The sequence below is a fragment of the Canis aureus genome, chromosome 9, assembly GCF_053574225.1.
Source record: "Canis aureus isolate CA01 chromosome 9, VMU_Caureus_v.1.0, whole genome shotgun sequence".
NCBI lineage: Eukaryota > Metazoa > Chordata > Mammalia > Carnivora > Canidae > Canis > Canis aureus.
Genome location: NC_135619.1, coordinates 63,149,187 through 63,175,035, shown reverse-complemented (window position 1 = coordinate 63,175,035; position 25,849 = coordinate 63,149,187). Strand labels below are relative to the sequence as shown.

The following is a 25,849-nucleotide window of genomic DNA, read 5'->3' as shown; positions in this document are numbered from 1 at the left end:
AGGGTGCACTGACAGATTAATGGATAAAGATATGATACACACACCCATATACATAAACACACAGAAATATTACTCAGACATTAAAAAAGAAAATGAAAACTTGCCATTTGCAACACAGACCCAGAGACAGGGTACTATGCTACATGAAAGAAGAGAAAACAAATACCATGTTATTTCTACTCATGTTGAATCTAAAACACAATTCAAATGAACAAATACAAAAAGACAGAAACAGACTCATAAATATGCAGAACTAGTAGTTACAGCAGGAAAGGAGCAAATAGGTAAAGAGGATTAAGAGGTACAAACCTGTAGTTATTCAGAGATATAAAGTACACGAGGAATACAGTCGATAATATTTTTATAACTTCATATGGTGACAGATGCTAACTACACTTAATCCTGGTGAGAATTTCATAATGTCTATAAAATGTTGAATCACTACGCACACCTAAAACTAACATAATTTTGTACTGTCACCTACACTTCAATTAAAAATAAACTTTAAAAAGTAGGAGCGACTGGGTGGCACAGTCAGCTAACTGTCCAACTCTTGGTTTTGGCTTAGATCGTGATCTCAGGGTCATGATTCAAAACTAACTCTTGGGTTTGGCATAGGTCCCTCTCGTGTTCTCTAAAATAAATAAATCTTTAAGAGGTACAGTATAGTGTACAAAGGGATGTGACTGATAGGGTTCCAAATACGGAAATATTAGTAAGATTCCTAAATATGAATTTTTAGTATATTTACTACTTGTAGTTTTTTAAGGAAAGCCTTTGCTCACTCAGTACATTAGTTGGCAAGCAACTGCCATGTTTCATTAAAGGATTTTTTAAATTAATTAATCAATAAGATTTTTATTTTTAAGTAATCTCTACACCCAATGTGGGGCTCAAACCTACAACCCTAAGGTCTAGTCACATGCTTCACCGACTGAGCTAACTTAAGGTGCCCAAAGTTTTTTAATTTTAAACACTATACTCAATTCAAAATTCTATCAGCTATTTTCTTTTAAAATATGTTATATTACTCGCAAATTGTATGTCAAAAAAAGTTCATTCTTCCCAAAACCATCATGGTAAAAACACAGTAAATCCTGATGAGCTGACCTGAAACACAAAGCTCATTTAGTCAAGTTACACTCCTGTAAAACAGTTTGGGAAACTGATACATATTAGGATTAACAAAAGTAGCTCTTCTAATTCTAATACTACAACAGTTCTCTTTAACACAATGAATAATGAAAGAATTACACATTTTAAAATAACCTCATGAGACAGATACATGAAAGAGGACCATTCACTACCATTTCAAGTTTTCTCTATGGTCACCTCTCCCTTCAAAACATCATTTTACAGAGACCCACTAAAGAGAATTCTGGTAATCTCTAAGCTTCTAAGTTAATCATGTATACTCCAATTTTGCTGTTAAAGGTCCATGACAAAGTCAAGTTTTGTGACTTGCTGCCTCCATATGAGAACTAGTCAAGTTACAAAAAAAAGACCCAGATCCAAGGGTGAGTTACCTAGAAGCACATACTAAAAATTTTACCTTTCTCAATGTTTCTAAGGAAGCTGATCATTTTTACATCAGGAGTCCTTGACTGTGATTCAAAATCTACTTCCTCTTGAAGATCTTCAAATTGTTTATTGCATTCAGATGATGTTGAACATTCATTCATTTTATCCTCCAGAGATGAAATTTTTGCTTCATTCTGTGACACTCTAACATTTAAATCAAAAAGATTTGCTTCCACTGTCAAAATTGCTGCTTTCATTCCCTTAATTTCATTGATATCAGTTGATATTTTCCTTAAAAGATGGGAAATATTGTCTAGCTCATTCAGTGAACAAGAAGAACTTGTTACAGAACCTAAGTCAATTGGTGCAGGTGAGAAGAAAATCGGTAAAGATGGTGATGGAAACCTTGAAGACATTTTCATAAAATTCTCTCTCCCTCTTAATATTTGGTAATTTTTCCTTCACAGCCCATTAAACTGTTTCATCAAAAATAAAAAGTAATTAAGGCTGTTACTTTAAAAAGTATTAAGAGTAAATAACATTTTAAAATCTACAACTAAAAACATAGGATTGTACATTTCTGGAGTCAGAACTCAAATTTGAAAATGCTAAACAAACCAGACCAATATTCTCTTTGCTGCAACTAAGAAGCCCTAATTAAAATGAAGCCCCTATATCCTGTAAGTCCTACTTAAAGTCATCTCCAAACAATAAACCCTATTATTGCACACAAAGTACTTCTGGCTCCTGATTGGTTAAAATCAGACATGTGACACACAAAGAATTTTCTATTATTTATCTCATATGACAAGGAGCACTGAAGATCTGAAGTAAAAATTAATATAATGACATTAAGTACTTTAATCTGATGACATTAACTACTTTATACCTGGTTATGATGTGAATTTGATGGATTTCCATCCCTTCATTTACCGCTGAAAATAGTATAGGGCAGTATTTGGCACTTCCTTTGTACGGGGTGGGAAGGGAGGATAAATGGACCCACAACCACAGACAAATCTCTTTTAAAATACATACAGAAGGGGACAACTGGGTGGCTCAGCGATTGAGCGTCTGCCTTTGGCTCAGGACATGAACCCGGGGTCCATGCGATCCATTCCCGCATCGGGCTTCTTGCATGGTTCCAGCTTCTCCCTCTGCCTGTGTCTCTGAATCTCTGTGTCTCTCATGAATAAATAAAATCTTAAAAAAAAAAAAATACATACAGAAGAGGCACCGGGGGCACTCAGTGGCTGAGCATCTGCCTTTGGATCAGGGGATGATCCCCAGGTCCTGGGATCGAGTCCCACATATCAGGCTCCCGACCCCACCTGCTTCTCCCTCTGCCTATGTCTCTGCCTCTCTGTGTCTTTCATGAACACATAAAATCTTTAAAATAAAATATATATGGAAATAATGCAGTTCAGGTGCACAGATATGGTATGGTAGGAATTTACAAGTAAGAGAAATGAGGGCTTGGGCTTGGTTTAATAATAGACTATTAGTAAATAAGTGATTTTCTTCCAGTGTATGGGTTATCTTTTACTTTTCAGAGCATCCTTTGAAATACCAAATTTTTAATTTAGATATAATGTCCAAGTTATCTCCTTTGTTCTTTAGTTGCTTTAGTTGCTTGTGCTTTTGGTGTCACATCTGAGAAGCCATTGCCTAATCCAAGCTCATTTAGATTTATACACCTATTTTTTTCCCTAAGAGTTTTTATTAAATTCACTTTTCATGTAGGTCTTTGGTCTATTTTTGACTTAATGTACGTAAGGTAAGGATCCAACTTCATTCTTTGCATGTGGATATCCAGTTGTCCTGCACCATTTATTGAAAAGACTATTTATCCTCCACACTAAGCTGTTCTGGCATCCTTATCGAAAATCAACTTATCATAAATATATTAGTTTATTTCCAGATGCTCAGTTTGTTTTTATGGATCTGTCTGCATATCCTGATGCAACTGCCAATTACTATAGCTCTGTAGTAAATTTTGCAAATGGAAAATATAAATCCTCTAACTTTCTTATTTTTCACTAGTTTTGGCTATTCTAAGTCCTTTCCATTTCCATTTGATTTTTATGATCAGCTTGCCAATCTCTGAAAAAAAGCCAGCAAGATTTAACATAGACTGACTTGAATATATAAATCAACTTGGAGAGGATCACCATCTTAACAATATTACAGTCTTCCAATGCATTAATGGAAACGTATTTCCATGGCTTTAGTTTAAGAAAAATCATTTTTACTTTGATTTACTAGCCAAACAACAAATAAGCCATGCGAAATACAAGGACATAAGATGGTGGACATGATCCCCCACACTCCCTACAAAAGAGTTCTTATAATTATAGCCTTTGGTTTCCCAGTTAAATAGATGTTTACAATAACAAAAGAAAAAGAAAAACTGCTGAAATTTATAGAAGAATCTTTATTCACTACATCTGCAAATTTAATCTAATTCTTTAAAATCTTTAGACAGAAAATAATTTTTAGAATTTACAAGGCTTTGGATTCATATAGAATCAAGAGCCCTAGTTAACACATGATATTTACAGCATAAATCATGAGGAAGAACAGCACATCCTCACCCAAACGCCACCTGAAAAACCAGGTGGTTCACTAGAGGGCAGCAAACATCACTTCAAGGAGAACAGCAGGAAAAGGGATCGATCTAAGGGGATGAATAACAAAGTGCCTTTAAAAACTCATTTGAGGGCAGCCTGGGTGGCTCAGCAGTTTAGTGCCTTCCTTTGTTTGGCCCAGGGCATGATCCTGGAGTCCCGGGATGAGTCCCGCACCAGGCTCCCTGTATGGAGCCTGCTTCTCCCTCTGCCTGTGTCTCTGCCTCTCTGTCTCTCTGTGCCTCTTGTGAATGAATAAATAAAATCTTAAAAAAAAAAAAAAAAACTCATTTGAAAAAATATAAACGAATACACACATACATACTCATTTGAGGCTTCCTGTTACCATCCACTGTACCCAACCCAACTTTAGAACGCAAAATAAGATTCTGCCATAGATTCCAATGTAAATATCTGTCAGTAGAAGACACATATTTTTTTTTAAAGATTTTATTTATTTACTTGAGAGAGTGCACAAAAGGAAAATGAGAGAAAGAAGTAGATATCCCACCGAGCAGAGAGCCCACACAGGGCTCAATCCCAGGACCCTGAAATCAACGACCTGAGCTGAAGGCAGACACTTAATCCAGAGCCACCCAGGCTCCCCTTAAAGAAACTGGAGTACATAAAGGTTAAGGCAATCTAGTAAGTGGCATAGCCTGGATTAATACCTAAGCAGTCTGACTCCCTCAGTCCATACACATAATCATGCCATTATACTTTACTCTATGACATATTAAAAAAACAAAACATGTCAGAGAAATCTATGTGATGCAATTTCCATTTTATATGTACATAGATGGTGTGCATATATACACTTAATTCTACTTTACACAGAAAGGATATACATGTACATACACATGACAAAAATGCCAAGAAGACCACAGATATACATCAAACTGTTTTAAGTGCAGTGCGCCTATCTCTGTAAAAGGCAATGGGGCAGAACAAAGGGGAGAGCTTCATTTTGTCTGAATATAAAAATGTCTCTCTTTACTAAGATTCCTTCACAAAGTGCTTCCAGTCCAACAGGACGCTCTGAACAAATGCATTTATACTCTCTCCTTCTGGAGAGCCCATAAAAATGAAGTAAAGAACTTAAAAAGGACAAAATCCTAACACATACAACAGGGAACTCCAAAGGGGTTTCTAAGATTATCCACTGAGGTACAGGAAGAAAATAATCAGAAATTTTATCTTATTAGGAATATTTGTATCTTGGGGCAGCTGGGTGGCTCAGCAGGTCAAGTGTCTGCTTTCAGTTCAGGTCATGATCCCAGGGTCCTAGGACTGAGCCCCTCACTGGGCTCCCTGTTCAGTGAGGATGCTGCTTCTTCCTCCCCTCTGCCACTCTCTCCCTGCCTGTGCTCTCTCTCACTCCGCTTTATTTTATTTTAAAATGTATTTATTCATGAGAGACACAGAGAGAGAGAGAGAGAGAGGCAGAGGGAGAAGCAGGCTCCATGCAGGGAGCCCAATGTGGGACTCGATCCTGGGACTCCAGGTTCATGCCCTGGGCCGAAGGCAGGTGCTAAACCGCTGAGCCACCCAGAGATCCCTACTCCCTCACTTTAATAAATAAAATCTTTTTTAAAAAATTTTATTTCTTTTTTTAATTTTTATTTATTTATGATAGTCACAGAGAGAGAGAGAGGCAGAGACACAGGCAGAGGGAGAAGCAGGCTCCATGTACCGGGAGCCCGACGTGGGATTTGATCCTGGGTCTCCAGGATCGTGCCCTGGGCCAAACCGCTAAACCGCTGAGACACCCAGGGATCCCTACTCCCTCACTTTAATAAATAAAATCTTTTAAAAAAAATTTTATATCTCTATCCTCCTTAGAGAGTCCTATTTTTACATGTTCTTACATACCAGTAATAGTATGGATATATGTAAATCAAATACATAAGATACTAGTACACACAAAAAATTATATAATCAGAAATAAGGAGGGCAGCCCCGGTGGCACAGCGGTTTAGTGCCGCCCTGCAACCTAGGGCGTGATCCTGGAGGCCCAGGATCTAGTCCCACGTCAGGCTCTCTGCATGGAGCCTGCTTCTCCCTCTGCCTGTGTCTCTGCCTCTCTCTCTCTGTGTGTGTGTGTGTCTCTATCAATCAATCAATAAATAATCTTAAAAAAGAGAACATTTAAAAAAAAAAAAAAGAAATAAGGAAATCACTGACTTAGAGGTATGGACTAGGAAGGGGAACAGAGCAGATGAGATTTCGGCAACCTCTGGAAAACAGGGAATTAATGAACAAATACTGCCTGTGAGGCAGAGCAGAAAAGCCAAAATGAGACCCTACGCTGCAAGTGAGATGCAAGGCAGAAGTGATACATTTGTTGATACAAAAGGACTTAGGGGCTCCTGCCTCTTCCTTAGGGCACTTAGGGTGTCTCAGTCCATTAAGCATCTGCCTTTGGCTCAAGTCATGATCTCAGGGTCCTGGGATCGACCCCCCACATGGGCTCTCTGCTCAGGAGGGAGTCTGCTTCTCCCTTATTCTCCCCCTCCTCCCTGCTTGTTTTGTCTCTCTCAAATAAATAAATATAATCTTAAAAAAAAAAAAAAGGCCAAAGGATTTAATGAACTCCTACTACACGTCAGGCACTGTTCTGGGCACTCAATCACAGCAATGAATAACACACACAAATCCTTGGTCAGAGAACTTATATTCTGGTAGGGAGAGGTAAGAGATGACACCTTAAAAAAAAAAAAAAAGCCAACCCAAAATATATGTGAAATAGAACAAGTTTATCATTAATGACCTTAGTCTGGATAAAAATATCTGAACTATGAAAACATAAAATACATTTAGATGACAAGAAATGCTATGGAGAAAAGTAAAGATTTAGAAAAGTGGGTCATGGAGTTGGGAACTAGGGAGCGCTTCACAAAGATAACTTGTGAGTGAGTTATGTGGACAGATGGAAAAAAATATTCTAGGAAAAGGGTGAAGGCATCTCAGACATGTTCTTCTTTGAATGCTCTGAAAGAGAAACACACTAAAGTATGTCTGGGGAATAGCAAGAAGGCGGCTGAGGGAGAAGGGTGGAATCTTACTACTTTTACTTGTAGTGTAATAGGGAACCACCAGAGGGTTCTGAGAAGGGGAGTAGCATGATCTCACTTACAGTTTAAAAGGCTCACTTGCTACCTTGTGGAACAGACTCTAGGAGGGCAAGTCTGAAAGCAGACCAGTAAGGACACTATTCCAATAATCAAGGCGAGTCATGGATGACAGTCTTAAATTAGGGTGGTGGAGGCGGAGGGGATGAGGAATAGGGGAATTTTAATATACTCTGAAGGCAGCAGTGGACAGGTTTGCTAAAGGTAGAAGGCAGAAGGAAGTTAAGAGAGAGAAAGAGGAAGGAAAAGTGAGAGGCAAGGAAGAAGGCCCTAAGTTTGAAAGAAAGAACAGCATTAGGTTTCTGGCCTGATCAACTGGAAAAGTGGTATTGGGCCATTAACTACAATGAGGAAAATCGCAGGAAAAACAGACTGGAGGAAAAGATTGTTAGTAGTTAGGTTTTAGACAAGTTTAAAATAATTTATTACATATTCAAGAAGAAATGTAGAATAAGCAGCTGGATAAGATCAGGAATATAGATGCAAAGTCTTGGCTGGAGATAGACCCTTGGGAGTTGACAACATGGAGATATTTGCCCTGGATGAAACGAACAAAGGGGCATCCAACTGTGTGAAACGAGGAGCAAAGACTATAATGGATGTGCGACAGAAAGCAAGGTTTGTGAATGATACAGCCAGGCATTTTTAAAAGCTTTAAATGTTTTGTGGTGCCTGCCTAGCTCAGTCAGTACAGAATGAAACTCTTGATCTCAGGGTCATGAGTTCAGGACCCATGTTGGGTACGGAGCCTACTTGAAAAAAAAAAAAAAATCCAAATGTTTTAAAAAGAAAGGAACACAGCAAATTAGATAGACACTGGGAGTGTAAGCACCTCCAGGAAATTGCTCTATAATTTTAAGGCCAACTGTAGCTCCTTGTCTGCTCTATTTAAAATAAAACCTGCCCACAGCAAAGCTTAGCCCACACAATTCTAGGTAAGCCTCTTTGCTGCCTTTTCTTAAAGCAGGAACCCACATGTCTACATTTTTAAAAGAGCCTGCAAGTAAAAGGAATAAACAAAAAGAAAAACAAAAAAAAACTGACTCAAGAAACCATCAATTAGGCCACAAAATATAATTCTTTAAAAAGAAAAAAAATCCTCTAATTATATTCTTCGGAAAAATCTGAAATGATTCTATATCCACAAAACAAAGCAAGAGTGAGCTTATAGAAATTTTAATATACCTGCCTTAAAAAAAAAACAAAAACGGGACTGAAGTAATAAAGTCAATAAAATATCCCAAAGTAGAATAAAGATCAAGTAAAAAATGAGAAAAATCAAAGCAGGAAGATTATCATCCAACTAAGAGAATTTCCAAAACAAGAGAATAATGAAAAAAGAGAACAATTTAAAAAAATAATAATTTAAAGAGAAATTTCCCAGATTAAAAGCATGGATTTTCAAATTAATAAAGCACACAAGGCATCCAGCCCAAAAGTGACTACTAGCACCTATGTTTATCACAGTAAATTTCAGATATCAAGAACATAGAGAAAATCCTAAGATCCTCCAGAGAAACAAATCTCTGGTATCCTATAACAGAGTAAGAATCACATGGGCAATCAATTCCTCAGCATAAACATGAGAAGCCTCAAGACAATGAAGGCATTCAAAGTTTTGAGAAAAACTCAGAATTCTGTACCTATCCAAATATCAATTAAGTAAAAGGATATCTTTAGATTTCTAAGTACTCAGAAAAGTTTACCTCCCATACTTTTTCATAAGGCTCTTCATGATGTGATGACAAAATGGAAGAATATACGGAGAAGACAGTGGGATCCAGAAAATGCAGAGCAAACTCGGGAGAAGTCAGTCCTGGAATGACAGTCTTGAAGAAGACCCAGAGAGCAACCAGTCAGATGAGCAAAAGAGGACAGAGGCTCTAGGATAAAAGTACCTAAGAAAAAAGTCGAACTCAAAGACTTAATAGTAAAAAATGACAGATTTTTAGACTATAATAAAGGTAGGCAATACAAGGGAGGGGGGGAGAACTTAAAGCAAAAAATTATTCAAGAGTGGAAAAACTAAGCTCTAGGGAACCCCCGACAGAGAGTTGTAGATCAAAATGTAAATCTGGCCCTCTAGTGACTAATATTTAGAGAGTCTTTAAAAAAAAAAAAAAAATGATTCTTTTTAATTTATTTAGAGAAAGTGGGGGGTTTTAGAGAAAGGGGCAGAGGGAGATGGGAGAGAAAATCTTAAACAGGCTCCAAGCCTACCATGGAGCCCGAAGCAGGGCTTGATCGCATGACCTGAGATCATGACCTGAGTGGAAATCAAGAGTTGGATGCTTAACTGACTGCACCATCCAGGTGCCCCTATTTATATAGTCTTAATAATGTAAATATGCTGCTTATTGATTCTAAACGTTTAGTCAACTTATAAAGCAAAGTAGTCCTAACAAGGAAAAGAGAACAAAATGTGTATTTGATCATCCTTGCTAATATAAAAGTACAGAGTTTAGGGTGCCTGAATGGCTCAGTTGGCTAAGCATCTGACTCTTGATTTCAGCTCAGGTCATCATCTCAAGGTTATGAGACTAAGCCTTACTATGCTGGGTATGGAGCTTGCTTAAGATTCTCTCTCCCAGGACACGTGGGTGGCTCACTAGTTGAGCATCTGCCTTTGGCTCAGGGTGTGGTCCTGGAATTCTGGGATCAAGTCCCACATCGGGCTCCCTGTAGGGAGCCTGCTTCTCCCTCTGCCTATAACTCTGCCTTCTCTCTGGGTCTCTCATGAATAAATAAAATCTTAAAAAAAAAAAAAAAAAAGATTCTCTCCCCTCTCTGTCCCCCCTTCCCAAAAAAGGACACAGGTTAGAAGGTGTGTTGAGAAAAGATGTATTCGGGATCCCTGGGTGGTGCAGCGGTTTAGCGCCTGCCTTTGGCCCAGGGCCCGATCCTGGAGACCCGGGATCAAATCCCACATCGGGCTCCCGGTGCGTGGAGCCTGCTTCTCCCTCTGCCTATGCCCCTGCCTCTCTCTCTCTCTGTGTGTGACTATCATAAATAAATAAAAAATAAATAAAAAAATATATTAAAAAAAAAAAAAGAAAGAAAGATAAGATGTATTAGGGCAGCCCAGGTGGCTGAGCGGTTTAGCGCTGCCTTCAGCTCAGGGTGTGATCCTAGGGACCCAGGAATGAGTCCCACGTCAGGCTCCCTGCATGGAGCCTGCTTCTCCCTCTGCCTATGTCTCTGCCTCTCTCTCTCTCATGAATAAAATCTTTAAAAAAAAAAAAAAAAAAAGGATGTATTAGAGTTTAAAAAGGGACATATCCTTATCTTTTGGAAGTCAAAGTATACTGAAATAGGGGTACTTGAGTAGCTCAGTCGGTTGAGCATCCAGCTTTTGATTTCAGCTCAGGTCATAATCTCAGGGTCACGAGATTGAGCCCCGGGTTGGACTCTGAGCTCAGCACGGACTCTCCTTGTCCCTCTCCCTCTCCCTGCTTGCACGCTCTCTAAAATAAATAAAATCTAAAAATAAGTAAAGAGAAAGAACAAAGGGGCAGCCTGGGTGGCTCAGCAGTTTGGTGCCGCCTTCAGCCTGGGGCATGATCCTGGAGATCTGGGATCAAGTCCCACATTGAGCTCCTTACATGGAGCCTGCTTCTCCCTCTGCCTATGTCTCTGCCCCTCTCTCTGTGTGTCTCTCATGAATAAATAAATAAAATCTTTAAAAAAAAAGAAAGAAAAAGAACAAAATATACTGAAATAAAGTAATCACACAAAAAAACATTTAGATGTATTACTTAAAATGACAAAAGTAACCAATAAATCAATCAAAAATAGTGACTTTACTATATGGGCTTGAAAGGCAGGGAAGGGGGGGGGAGTTAAATCTGACATACTGTGGCAAAAAAAAAAAAAAAAACAGAAGATACCACCTATACTTAGCAAATGAAGAAAGAGTATTATAAAAGCATATTACAGACATGGAGAAAAATCAAAGAAAAAACACAAGCTTTTATAAGTGGTAGGCCTCTGGAAAGAACCAAGGTGGAAAAGAATTAAGAATGCTACTTTTTATTTTTAAAATTTCTATGCTATTTGATTAGTTTGTAATCAACAAGCGTTACAAAGATTTGTTTTTCCAATTTTCTAGAGTGAACATGTATTTTACAATATATTTTATTTAAATGTTTTTTATACAAAATATACAAAATAGGAAAACAGAAAGAAATCCATGCCTAGATACATCGTAGTGAAACTGCAGAACATCAAAGACAAAGAGAGGATCTTGAAAGCAGCCAGAGAAAGGACAGATCACCTACAAAGGAACGACAGACAATTAGAATGACAGAAGTCCACTCAACAATAATGGAAGCCAGAAGACAATGGAATAGTACATACAAAATGTTGAGAACAAATAACTGTTATCCAGCAAAATTACTGCACAAAGAAGGAAAAAACACACAGATAAACAGACTCGGCAAATTTAAAGCAACAGACCTATTCTTAAAGAAACTTCCAAAGTATATACTTCAAAAATACTTCAAAACATTAGAAGATGATGATGCCCAAATAACATTCAAGATTTGAGAACAAAAACTGATAAACATATAGGTAAAATCAGAATAAATATTGCCTGGGTAAAAGGATAATAATGGTGCCCAACTTACATATTTTAAAAGACTAAAATGAAACACTGGAAACATAATGTAAGCCAAAAGGGTAAAGACTGGAGCTAAGGTATTCTGCAGTGCATTTACTTTGGAAACGGGGTCAGAACATTAACCTCTGGAATATGCAATTAAATCTGCACAGCTGGGATGCCTGGGTGGCTGAGCAGTTGAGCACCTGCCTTCGACCCAGAGCATGATCCTGGAGTCCCAGGATGGAGTCCCACACCGGGCTCCCTGCATGGCACCTGCTTCTCTCTCTGCCTAGGTCTCTGCCTCTTTCTCTGTCTCTCATGAATAAATAAAATATTTTTTAAAAATTGGCACAGTAAAATTTCAGTGCTAACCACTGAATGAACAGAAATGGAGTGTTCAAATTAGTAAAGAAAAAAAAGAGCTGGGGCAATCAACAATAGTAACTAAGGAATCTTAAAGGCAAAAGAGGAAAAAACAATGAAAGGCCAAAATATGAGGCCAATAAAGGCCAATAAAATGACAGAAACCAGTCCGACAACATCTAAAATTCTAAGAACTATGAATGGCTTAAACTTTCCAATAAGACAACTCAGACTGGGTTAAAAAAAACAACAACAACAACAACAATCTAGGGGTGCTTAGGTGGTTCAGTTGATTAAGCATCTGACTGACTCTTGGGTTTCAGCTCAGGTCATGATCTCAGGGTCCTGGAATGAAGCCCCACATTGGGTTCCATGCTCAGCATGGAGTCTGCTTGTGCTCTCTCCCTCTGCTCCCTGAGCTCCCCACCACTCTCTCTCTCTGGAATAAAATCTTTACAAACAAATAAAAACAACAACATACCTTTATAGTATTTAAGATACATATCTGTCCAAAGCATTAAAAGAGCAGAGAAACCTGACAACAAAGGCATGGAAAACAAATACTACAAATATAGAGAAATTAAGATAAATATATCATTCTAATGGACAATCTCAAGATCTTCTCTCACTTATTAAGTTAAAGCAAACCAAAAACTCAGTAAGGTAGGTCAAGATTTGAACAACATAACCACAGAGCTTTATCTAAGAAATGCAAAATCCCCAATCCAACAATTATGCACATGGAAGATGTGCAAAACTGATGTCTTAAGTCTTAACAATTTTCAAAAAACATGTATTACACAGGTCACACTGACACAATGCAATTAGGTCAAGAGTACAGAATAAGAGACAAAAACAAATCTTCCATATATGTCAGTTACAAACATTTCCAAATAACTCAAGTCAAAGACAAAGATCATAGCAGAAATTAAAGATACTTAGATTGATAATGAAAACATTCTACATCAAAATTTGTAATATGCAACAAAAGTGGTACCAAGAGAAATTTACAGCTTAAATGCTTACATTTGACAGGACAAACTGAGCTAAATTAATAATTAAAAATATAGATGGATATATTAAAAATACCAGAAACCAAGGAAACAGAAAAGCAAGACATCAAAAGAGAATCAATAGAGCCAGAATTATTGTTAAGTCTTTGAACACATTAGCAAAAATAAACTTCTGGTGACAAACTAAGCCAAGAAAAAACATAAATAGCATGAATACCATGAGCCAGTAGACTCGTAAAAATACAGAGGCCAGGGAGATGAAAGAACAACTCATGCCAATACATGTGTGAGTATTTGATTTTTAAAAACGAGTCAAAAGATATAAAACAGTGAGTGAGCACGGTAATTAACCACTGCAGAATGTCACTTTGCAGTTGCGAGTAAATTCAGTGAGAATATTAAGTCTCATCAGATGTACTTGTTACCATTTCAAATTTTTAACCTTTTACTTTAAAACAAAATAGTAATATAGAGAACCACACAAACAGTAATTCAATGAATTTTATAAGGCAAAACATCCTCGCAACCACCATCTAGGTCGAGAAAACAGAACTGTGCCAACCACCCCAGAAACTTTTCTGTATCTCCATCAGTCCTCGCCTAAAGTAACTTATGCCTTTTTTAAAAATTTTATTTATTTATTAATGAGACACACACACACACACACACACACAGAGGCAGAGGCACAGGCAGAGGGAAAGGCAGGCTCCATGCAGGGAGTCCGACATGGGACTCGATCCTGGGCCTCCAGGATCACGTCCTGGGCCAAAGGCAGCACTAAACTGCTGAGCCACCCGGGCTGACCCCATTTATGCCTTTTTTGGTAACTTAAAATTCCTTTGTGGCTTTTTCACACAAGTGTGTATCTCTAGACATTATAGTTTAACCTTGCACCTTGTTATTTTGTCTCTTAATTTAGAATTCCCAGGCTGTCTGACCTACATGGAGTGCCAGAGACTGTTCTTTGCCAGTTATACATTCATGATGTGACAACCAACATATTCCTCTGGCCTCTGAACTTCCTGCAAGTTGACTGCTGAATCAGAGCCCCTCACTCATCACTCAGGTTCAAATCCTCTGCCAAGACTAAGATAGTTTTATTCTTTCATCTGGATGCATGAAATGGCTGTTTTTCACTTTTCAAGTAGCCATCAATCATCTAGTGCCTAGATTCATTAATTCACTGAGCTGAAGGAAAAAAAAAAAGCCCAAAAAGCTATAATTCTATCATTCTGTTTTCACTTATTAGGTGGAGTAATTTAAAAAATGTTTTCCGGGAAGCCCCAATGGCCCAGAAGTTTGGCGCCACCTTCAGCCCAGGGCGTGATCTTGGGAGACCTGGGATCCAGTGCCACGTCAGGCTCCCTGCATGGAACCTCCTTCTCCATCTGCCCGTGTCTCTGCCTTTCTGTGTGTCTCTCATGAATAAATAAAATCTTTAAAAAAAAAAAAAAAAATGTTTTCCAAGTAGTGCCTGGCTGATTCACTCAGAAGACTGTGACTCAACCTCAGGGTCAAGTGTTCAAGCTCCATGCTAGGCAGTTTATTACAAACAAAAAAAACAATAACGAAAAAAAAATCTTTCCTCACTGACTACATAAAGGATTGTAAATGTTTTCTATTTCAAGTTGTGGGGGCTATATGGTCTGCTGCAGCTATTCAACTCTGGGGATACAGTACAAAAGCAACCATAGACAATACATGCATGAATGAGCATGGCTTGGTTCCAATAAAACTATTTACAAAAACAAATGCTAACTCCTATACTATTTGGTTACACAAGGACACCATTCTTTAACAGAAAGATAATATAAATGCTCAATAATTTTATTCATCCAGTTTTCAAGACAATGAATTAGTATCTATTATCTTACAGAAAGTGACCAATTAAGGATTTACTTTTAAAAAATATGAGATCATGGATTTAAACCTGTTAGATGAGCTTTAATACACTGCAATTCTTATCCTTACTGAAGCTCAAATGCTTTCCAATTGCTATTCACAAACTGGCCCACCTATACTTTCTAGTTTGTACCTATCGGCTGTTTTGGAATTTTCCTATTCTCAGGTCCATCGTTTACTGGAATTGCATATAATGCTGACATGGGATTTTTTAAAAAGAGAATGAAAAGACAAACATAGAATGGAATCACTAGGGCTTTATGAAACAAATCTGAAATGAACCTGGAACAGCTTCAAAAACACAGGGAGGAATGAAAAAATGTATGCCGGCATTAGAAAATGTAAGTCAGAATAACATGACAAGCATTCAGTTCAGGCGGGGTTTTTAAATGGAGACCTCAGTAGAAAACACAGAAAACCAGGACCTTTCCTGACAGGAACAGAAGAAGAGATTGGAGAGCAATGGAGAATGACTGGGCCCAGAGACCAGACATCCAAACTGCCAAAAGACCATGCCGATGGCATCAATCCCAGACAGTGCATGAGGTGGAAACATAATGCTCTCAAGGAGTCACATGATCAGAGTCACATTTTAGACTGGAAATGGGGAGGGTCGTGGGGGTTGAGAGAAAAGAAGCAGAAAGATCAGCTCAAGGCTAACTGCAGTTTGTCAGGAACAAAAGAATAAAGTAGGGCCACTTGGGACAATAAGGCAGATCCTGGCAGGTGAAAGACAAGATGCTAAGAAAGGAGGTTTAAAGATGCAAGTTCAAGAGAACAGGGATAGGATTAATTTAAAAAAAAAAAAAAAGAGGAAGAAGTATCTATGTATCTCTAACTAGGAACTTCCTTAAGACAGCAAAATACTCCTAATTAAGGCAACTGGGTTCTTGGGAATTCACTGCACTATTCTTCCCACTGTTAAGAACACTGAAAATTTCCATAATAAAAAGGCTTAAAATTCTAAAATGTGTAGGCACAGACTTTCCTCATGATTCTTCCTCATTCTATTGTTGGGCCTAACAAGCACTCTTCTCATAGAGCTAACATTTTGGGATGCCTGGGTGGCTTAGCGGTTGAGCACCTGCCTCAGGGCATGACCCATGGTCTCAGATCGAGTCCCAAATCAGGCTCCCTGCCTAGAGCCTGCTTCTTTCTCTACCTACGTCTCTGCCTTTCTTTCTCTGTGTCTTTCGTGAATAAATAAATAAAATCTTTAAAAAAAAGGAAAAGAAAAAGAACATTTCACACCCACTGGCAAATATTTAATGCCTCATAAAAAAAGTATAATAGAGAATGACATATCACTTAAATTATTACCTTGGCTTTTTTCTATATTATCTCCCTTTGTTTCCTCTTCTTTCATGGGGGGACTTATTCTGGGGGTCCTGCTTTGCCCTTGGACCATTTCTGCCAGCAATTCTTCTTGAGAAGTTCGAGTTCTGGGAGCAACTGGAAGGGTCTGTTTCTGTGAGACTTTTTAAAAGGAAAAAAAAATGCGAAATGCAGATTCAGTAATACATCAAAACTGAACGATAAGTCCTATTAAACATAAATGCCTCCTTGAGTTTAGAACATATGAAAATTTTGAAACAGTTCATAGATAACACCTTTTTTCTTACAATATTCCAGAGAGACAGACACCTGACTTCATCTATATATTTTAAACAAGCCATAAATATACTGCCACACATATGTATTTATTTTTAACCAAATGTAGTTTAAATTTTGCTTCATGATCCTGTAATAACTTCAAGTTATAATTTACATAATAAAGTTCAAGAATGAACTTCAATGATGTTTCTCAAAACTACTTGGGGAATCTCCCATAATTCTAAAAACGGGAGCTCCTGGGTGTTTCAGTTGGTTAAACATCTAACTCTTCATTTCTGCTGAAGTCATGATCTAATAAGGGTCATGAGACCGCTCCCACATTAGGCTCTGCATTCAGTACAGTCTCTGCTTATCCATCTCCCTCCCCATCCTTAAATAAATAAAAATTTAAATTAAAAAATAATAAAAATAAAAACAGGAAATTTCAAACTCAGCAAGTAAAATTCTCTACAACTCTCATCATTGTGGGGCACGTGGGTGGCTCAGTGGTTGACATCTGCCTTCGGCTCAGGCCTTAATCCTGGGGTCCTGGGATTGAATGCCGCAATGGGCTCCCCATAGGAAGTCTGCTTCTCCCTCTGCCTGTGTCTCTGCCTCTGTGTCTCTCATGAATAAATAAATAATAAAAATATAATAAATGAATTAATTGAATAAGTAAATAAAATCTTTAAAAAAGTCTCATCATTGTAAAACACTCAATATTGTGGACAAAGAAATGAAATGTAAATAGATTAGCTCTAGTTTTTGGCTTTTACTTGACAATACTTGTAAGCTAAAACCGGTTTAATTTTATGTTCAAGATTAAGTCAGAAATGAAAAAAAAAAGATTAAGTCAGAAATGAGAAAAGCAAGAGGACAGATACCTGTGAGGTTCAAAAAGTGATAACTTACAATTTACTTCACTTTTGGAAGGGATCACAAAAAGAGATACAAAACAGAATGAAAAAGTAGAAAAATTCTAAAAGAACAGTCATCAAACCCATAGCAAAAATACAAGAAAAATTTTAGGGATGCCTGGGTGGCTCAGTGGTTGAGCGTCTGCCTTTAGCTCAGGCCGTGATCCTGGGTCCAGGGATCAAGTCCCACACTGGGCTCCCTGCAAGGAGCCTGCTTCTCCTTTTGCCTGTGTCTCTCTCTCCCTCTCTCTCTCTCTCTCTCTCATGAATACATAAATCTTTAAACAATAAATAAATAATCTTCTAAAAAAACTTAAGAGTGGGCAATTATATTTTTTTGTTTGAGTTTTTTTACAAGCTTTTATTTATTTATTTAACAGAGAGATAGAGCTAAACAGCAGAGGGAGAGGGAGAGGAAGAAGCAGGCTCCCCAGTGAGCAGGGAGTGAGATGTGGGGCTTGACCCAGGACCCTGGAATCATGACCTGAGCTAAAGGCAGATGCTTAACCAACTAAGCCACCCAAGGGGCCCCAATCATCAGAAAGTTTTACAATGACTATAGCACATGGGGCAGAGTACAAAACCTAATGACAATATGGCACCCATCGGCACCCATCATTTAGTTTGCATTTCAGAACAAGCTTTCTGTAAGGTCAGATTATAGATTTTAAAAACATGCAATCCTCTTTTATTCCCTCATAAATTAATTTAGTACTCCCACTAGGACTGGGGTAGGAACATCACCAATGCGTCAATTCTCTGCCTTATATTCCACTAATCAGTTCCACTGAAAGCAAAGAAGCCAACCTACTCATGCACTAGCTAACTTTTTCTAATTCTGACCTCTTAATATCCTACTGCGCTCCTTTTTATATATCATAAGTTCCTATCAAATGTTGACTACAGGGCAGCCCAGGTGGCTCAGTGGTTTAGCGCTGCCTTCAGCCCAGGGCGTGATCCTGGAGACCTGGGACTGAGTCCCACATCAGGCTCCCTGCATGAACCTGCTTCTCCCTCTGCCGCTGTCTCTCTCATGAATAAATAAAATCTTTAAAAAAAAAGAGAGAGAAATTCTGAAGTCTCCAACTATAATTATTAAAAAAAAAGAAAAGAGAAGAGAAGAGAAAAAGAAAAAGAAAAAAAAAAAAAAGAAAAAGAAAACTCGGGATGCCTGGGTGGCTCAGTGACTGAGTGTCTGCCTTTGGGTCAGGGCACAATCCCAGGGTCCCGGGATTGAGTTCAACAATCAGGTTCCCTGCAGGGAGAGCCTGCTTCTCCCTCTGCCTGTGTCTCTGCCTCTCTCGCTCTCTCATGAATAAATAAAATCTTTACTCACTTAATGTAAACATAATACATTTACATTACCTGTAGAATAGTTAGTTGTTTTTGTTACAGATTCTTGAGCTTCAGATATAGCCTTCAAAATTAGATTCTTGTTAGCTTGTTTAGAAGGTGGAAGTGAAGGTCTAAAAAAATTAAAGGTATTTTGATTAAATTTTAGATTTGAGTTCTTTACATGCTAGCCATCTATTAGGCCCTTACAGCCTTCTCTTTGGTTTTGAACAGACTAGCTGTAGTTTTTAGGAAATGTCAATTACACTAAAACCTTTTAACTTTTTAAATAATGAATCTGGATCACCCCTGCCCCCCATACTACAGATTTTAGTATTCTCTGCAGTCTTATCCAATTTTAATCAATTTCTCTCTCAATAATCTGTGTCTCAAAAGCCAACAGGAAAGTCTTGAACGCTATTAAATTTTTATTTTCATGATATCCTCTTCAAGAAACCCAGAAGATTCCATCAGGCAATTAAAGATTGATTTACAGACAATGGTGAAGGTACCTCCTTTCAGGCTTTGCTGGCACTGACACACTGCTGGAGATGCTTCCTGTACGAGACCCACAATCATCATCTTCCTCCTCCTCTTCTCCATCATGATTGAACTTTTTTACTTTAACAACTGAACTTACCACAGGCAACTTTCTCTTCCGAAAGTTTTCTTCCTGCAATCAGATAAATTTACGCTTACCTAGTCTCAAAAAAAAAAAAACAAAGTTCTACCACAATATTTTTTTCCAAGAAAAAGTCAATCATATCAAGAATTCACAAGCTATTTCCTGATTTCTTATAAAAATATATTATCCCTAATAGCCAATCTTTAATTAAAATAAAAACTAGTGCTTTACATTCACGTATAAATAGCAGCACAAAGCACTGTTGAGGAAACTAAAAAAATGTAATTATTTGGTTGTTTACTAATAATTCTCATGGAAAATCTAAAATTGACCTAAGATCCCCCCCAAATTATAAGGTAAGGTTACAGTTATCTCAAATGTTGGTATCCTGGAAAGTAAAACAAAATGTAAAGTATTGGTAGAAGGCAGTCATGGAGTGGAAAATCTGGTGTAGTATGTTGAGTAGCACAGAAATTAAAGTTAACTTGCAATATGTGTTTAAGTTCATGGAGCTCCCTGCATGGAGCCTGCTTCTCCCTCTGCCTCTGTGTCTCTTACGAATTTAATAAAATATTTTTTAAAAATGTGTTTAGTTATTTCACATATATTTAGTACTAGAAGTGCCAATTTCCAGCCCAAAAAGCCAGAATTTAAAAGTATATACAGAGGCACCTGGCTAATCAGTCAGTAGAGCACGTGATTCTTGATTTCAAGGTTGCAAGTTCAAGCCCCGTGTTGGGCACGTAGCTTACTTTAAAAAATAATTTTTAAGGGATCCCTGGGTAGCATAGTGGTTTAGCGCCTGCCTTTGGCCCAGGGCGCGATCCTGGAGACCTGGGATCGAATCCCACGTCGGGCTCCCGGTGCATGGAGCCTGCTTCTCCCTCTGCCTATGTCTCTGCCTCTCTCTCTCTCTCTCTCTCTCTATCATAAATAAATAAAAATTTAAAAAATACTAACAATTTTTAAAATAAAAAAAGTATATACAAACCTCAATACTCATTTTTTCTGAGTTGTTTCTGAAGAAAGGACTGTAAGTATCTTCTAAGCTGTTAAGCACTTCTGGTTCACACAAACGTCCTGTTTCATATACCCGGCTGTTCTGTATATCAGGTTGCTTGGCAGCATGAATACTGTTTTGCTGCTGCTGAAATTGCAACCTGTTTAAATGAGCACCACTATCTGCATTTCGACTTGCAGGTGGTCGATAAATTTCAATAGAAGGGCGAGAAGAACCATATGTAAGTGTCACTGTAGGTTTTTTCTGAGATAATGGATTCTCCTGCACAAAATTGAGGTCTTCATCAATGAGATCATCTGGTTCTGGCTTAATATCAATCACATCTTCAGAGGGTGCTGGTTCCCTCAGAGGCTTCACAGTTGACATTAACCGGGTTGCAGCTCCATCATCATAAGTCTGTCTATTTAAAAACACACACACATACACACACAAAACTATAACCAACTTAGATCAGTATCTTTAAAGAATTTACTTAAATTTTAATGAAAAAGTTTAGACACTCCTTTTATGTATTCCATTAAAAACTACTTTAAAATTATATTCTTTTTAAAAACTTTGATTTAGGGATCCCTGGGTGGCGCAGCGGTTTAGCGCCTGCCTTTGGCTCAGAGCATGAGCCCAGAGTCCCGGGATCAAGTCCCACATCAGGCTTCCTGCATGGAGCCTGCTTCTCCCTCTGCCAATGTCTCTGCCTCTGTCTCTGCCTCTATCTCTGTGTCTCTCATGAATAAATAAATAAAGTCTTTAAAAAATAAAAATACACAAATAAACAAAAATTTTGATTTACTATATGAGGTAAGAGATAATCATACTTCAGTCTTATCACATTTTATTCAAAAAATTTGCTCATGACCACCTTAATATGCCCCCAAATTTCTGAAAACAGAAATTTAAAGATATAAAAACTAATGTCAAGGTCACATACACACACCTATCTATGCACAGCAGGTCTACATAGGACTCTTACCTGACATTAGTGGTTTTCTGCTCCTGTGAGCTAGTAGAAACCCTGGAGTCTCGTTTTTCAGGTCTAGTGCTAGCAACCGCAAGAGGTGGCACTGCAGCTTCATGCCTTCTCTCATCTCCCCGACTGAAACTGCTCTTGTTTGAAGACACGTTATTATCAAAGATGTTGGTATCAGAAGACTTTAGACTAGAAGGGTCTGGAAAGAAAAACACATGATCCTTTTAAGCTATTTTTATTACTTTGAACCTTCCCCCTCTTTATCACCAATTTAAAAGCATTATGTGTTCTTCCATAACACTTTTAATGGCTGAATATTACTCCTTATGTAGCTAATATAATAATTCAATTTATTATTACTGAACTTTTAAGTAATTTTCCATTATAAAATATTTAAACATCCTTGGGGCCCCTGGGTGGCTCAGTCAGTTGAGTGACTGATTTGTGATTTCAGCTCATGTGGTGATCTCATGGGCACTAGGATGGAGCCCTATGTCAGGCTCTGTGCTCACCATGGAGTCTACTTGAGATCCTCTCTATCCCTGGGCACTCCCCCCACATGCTTATGTATATGCACTCTCTTTTTTTCAAACAAATAAACTAACTTTAAAACTAAGTAAATAAATAAAATATTAAAACATCCTTGAAGCTAAATCACTGTACATTTACAATTATTTCCTTAGGATAAATTGCAGAATTTCCCTTCCCTTGTTTAAATTATTTTTAAATTATGTTAAATCCGGCAGCCCTGGTGGCGCAGCGGTTTAGCGCCACCTGCAGCCCAGGGTGTGATCCTGGAGACAGGGGATCGAGTCCCACATCGGGCTCCTTGCATAGAGCCTGCTTCTCCCTCTGCCTGTCTGTCTCTCTCTCTCTCTGTGTTCCTCATGAATAAATAAATAAATAAATCTTTAGAATAAATAAATTACGTTAAATCTGTTTCTCTTGAATTCATAATTTATATGCTTTCTAAGAAAGTGCAAAAACCTATTATTTTCAAATATATGGACTTTTTCCCAAAGCACTATAAATAGATTTAGAAAGAAAATGCTATAGTAAATTCCACAAACACAAACATTTTAATGACTCTTACCAGTTGTAACAGAGCGAAGTTTATCTAATACACCATGAAGCCTGAAAGAAAAAAAAGAAAAAATTAAATCTTCATCTAGAAAAGATTTTATTTCAACTGTCACTTGAAATCTGATGACATTACAGAATCTTCAGATATAAATATTGATAAATGGTACTAAATGGTACTTAATGAACAAATACTATAATAATTAAAGAAGTGCCACATTTTTAAAAAAGGCTTACATGACTACTATAGAAACCAATAAAAAATCGTACGTCTTCATCAATAAAAAATCGTACGTCTTCATTACCTTCAACATGTACCTTCCATAAAAATAATACCAGAATACCTATCTCATTATGTTTCACCCAGAACCCAGTCACATGCTACTGTCACACAATTATTACAGGACTTGGACACAATTATTGCAGGACTCCAAACAATCATAATAGTACATTTCAGGGTGGTGTCAATGAACACCTAACAAGGGAAATAAAATCCCCAAACAGACACACCATCACTTGCATCAGCACACCTTAAGGAATTTATAGCAAGATAAGAAAGTTGAGTTAATTTGATTTTAAATTCAAATTCACCTAGTCCTTTATGTAATAAATTTGTCCCAAGCATCAAGTTATCTATCTAAGAAAGTATCTCTCAATCTCCCATAGTATGGTTAGTGGGACTCAAACCAAAGCGATCCCAAAGTTGAACCAAAAGTCATAAATCATGTATATGAGACAAAACAAATACCTGGACTGCAGAAGACTTAAGAAAAAAAAAAAAAAATACTCATGATAACTTCTCCAGTCAAAAGGACCAGTCTCTCTCTCTTTTTTTTTTTTTTTTTGTAAATTCTGGGGACTAAGTGTAAGGAGTGGGTTAGGGCACTCACGCTACAGTAGTGGATGTACCAAAACATTTGAGATCAACCACTGCACTGAATGTCATAGAAAACTGTGTAATATAAACAGAAAATTCTTTGTGGTATTTCAAGAAAACTTTACAAGACTTTTAAAGCATATGGTAGCCCACAGGGGCAAAAACACCTTTAAGACAAACTTTAGTTTAAGAGCAAGAAGTTGGGCAGCCCGGGTGACTTAGCGGTTTAGCACCACCTTCGGCCCAGAGCGTGATGATCCTGGAGACCCGAGGTCGAGTCCCACGTCACATTCTCTGCATGGAGCCTGATTCTCTACCTCTCTATCTCTGTTTGTCATGAATAAATAAATAAAATCTTTAAAAAATAAATAAATAAGAGCAAGAAGTTAAACCAGTTTCATATCCCTCCTTAATGCCTCCTCTATCACCTCTCCCAGTCTCTTGCCTTTCAAAGCAAGCATGCCCCTCTGCTCACTCAACTTTGCTCCATTATCAACCTGTGCTCTAATTGGCGGTTCCCAGAGGGAGGGTGTTTATAGAAGTACTTCCTGATCTCTTCTCAGCCACATCATTACCCTCCCCAGACCCGCACTCTACCTCAAACCTGCCTTCGTAAATTGAATCTTATCCTTGTAGTCAGGTATTCCCAAATAAAGGCATGTATGGTTTGAAAAAGAACACGAAAAATTATAACATGGATTGTACTTGAACATAAAACCGTCTTTTTAAAATTCTAAAGTTCAGGAAGTTCCAAACTTTTAACAATGATTTGAAATTTTGTCCAAAAACTCTGCCCCCTAAAAGTTAACTGCTGCAGAAAGCAACATAGGAAGTCAACTCAGCCCTCAAAATACATGAACTGGTTCTGGTTGGGGGAAAGAAATAATATGCCAAAGTTTCCAAAAGAAACATAAAAACTACACAGTTAACACAGACTAAGGACTTACTATGGGCCAGGCACAGGTATATTACACATATTATTTCATTTAATCCTTACAACAATCCTATAAAGAGAATTTATTAATCCCATTTTACAAATGGAAGAACCAAGGCAAGAGGCAGATCCAGGATTCAACCTCAGCAGCCTAGCTCAGAAGCTGTGCTCTCATGGCTATCTTCCTCTCCTCAGTGAATCTGCCTCTCTGGTCAAGAATCTCTTTTCAGACAGAATACCTACTCTGACTTGTGCCAAACTTTGGTCTAAGGGGTAAAAATTCAGAAACGTACCATACGGTGAATCGAATTGTGTTGTTCCCTAGAAACAGGGACAGGTCCTCTGTCATTTGGTCCTGACTTTTCTTGTTGGCCACCATCACCATAATGTAATCAGGAAGTTCTTCATCTAGTTAAAAGGAAAAGTATATAAAAACTTTTTTCTTTTTTGTTTTCCTCAATACTGTCTTCCACTTAAAAGTTAATGTACTTGAAAATATACATATAGCTCTAAAAATTAGTATCTCAGCTCTACTAGAATTATATTGGACAAGAAAGTATAGCTTTTTTCCTCTTCATTCCATAGGTATTTCAATTACTAAAAGGATGGGAATTAGGAACAACTAACAAGTACTTATAAAACCAGATATTCTGAATTACAGTTCAAACTTGAGAGTGTATTCATTTCCTTTTGATTTTTTAATAATGCTCATTAATTTCAGAGAAGCTTCCAGAAGGTATAAGGATATTCAAGAATAACAATTGCGTTTTATCTAGTTTTGTGGTTGTCTATGATTAAACTGATATTCATTTCTCAAGAGAATATCTTATCCTCAGTAAAGACAGATTTCTATTATCTCAGGTAACGAATTTGTACCAACAGCAAATAAACTAAAACCACCCAAAAACTCCACATCATTTAAAAAATCTAATCGTAAATTTAAACAATTTCAACTTCATTCACTGTTTTATCCTCATACACTCCTTCACAATGATTATGAAGGTGAGGTATAGGACAAAAAAAAAAAACAAAACAAAACAAAAACAAAACCACCACACTAGGAAGCAAAAGCCATTTATCAAGAACTCTTAACCCCATCAAAAAAAAAATTTCTTTCAGATTTAATACTTTAAATATTCATATTTCTAAGTAGGCAGAAAGGTTCATTTCAGAAGTACTATCAGACAAAAAAAAAAAGTACTATCAGCCATTTGTTTCAAGGAGAATTATCAAAACTCCAGGTCAAGAAAAGGACAAATACACTCAGAAAGCCCAATCTACAAATGGAAAGAGAGAAATCTAAGTTTTTTTACTGCTCAAATAGTATTAATATACAATTGATTTATCAT

At 37.5% G+C, this 25,849-nt stretch overlaps 1 protein-coding gene across 4 annotated transcripts in view; it reads right to left on the bottom strand.

Annotated features, from left to right (window-relative positions):
* The window catches only part of ZC3H14 (zinc finger CCCH-type containing 14), a 54,320-nt gene that overhangs the window by 18,124 nt on the left and 10,347 nt on the right, over window positions 1–25,849 (bottom strand). For 3 of the 4 annotated variants that reach the window (XM_077910292.1, XM_077910291.1, XM_077910293.1), the window contains 7 exons: window positions 24,794–24,908; window positions 22,703–22,743; window positions 21,613–21,808; window positions 20,616–21,045; window positions 19,512–19,672; window positions 19,033–19,133; window positions 16,478–16,633 (listed from right to left, as the gene is read on the bottom strand). In XM_077910292.1, coding sequence (XP_077766418.1) covers window positions 16,478–16,633; window positions 19,033–19,133; window positions 19,512–19,672; window positions 20,616–21,045; window positions 21,613–21,808; window positions 22,703–22,743; window positions 24,794–24,908 — 1,200 coding nt within the window. Of the gene's footprint in view, window positions 1–1,552; window positions 2,198–16,477; window positions 16,634–19,032; window positions 19,134–19,511; window positions 19,673–20,615; window positions 21,046–21,612; window positions 21,809–22,702; window positions 22,744–24,793; window positions 24,909–25,849 lie in introns of those variants that run through there. The other variant, XM_077910294.1, reaches the window with a different exon arrangement.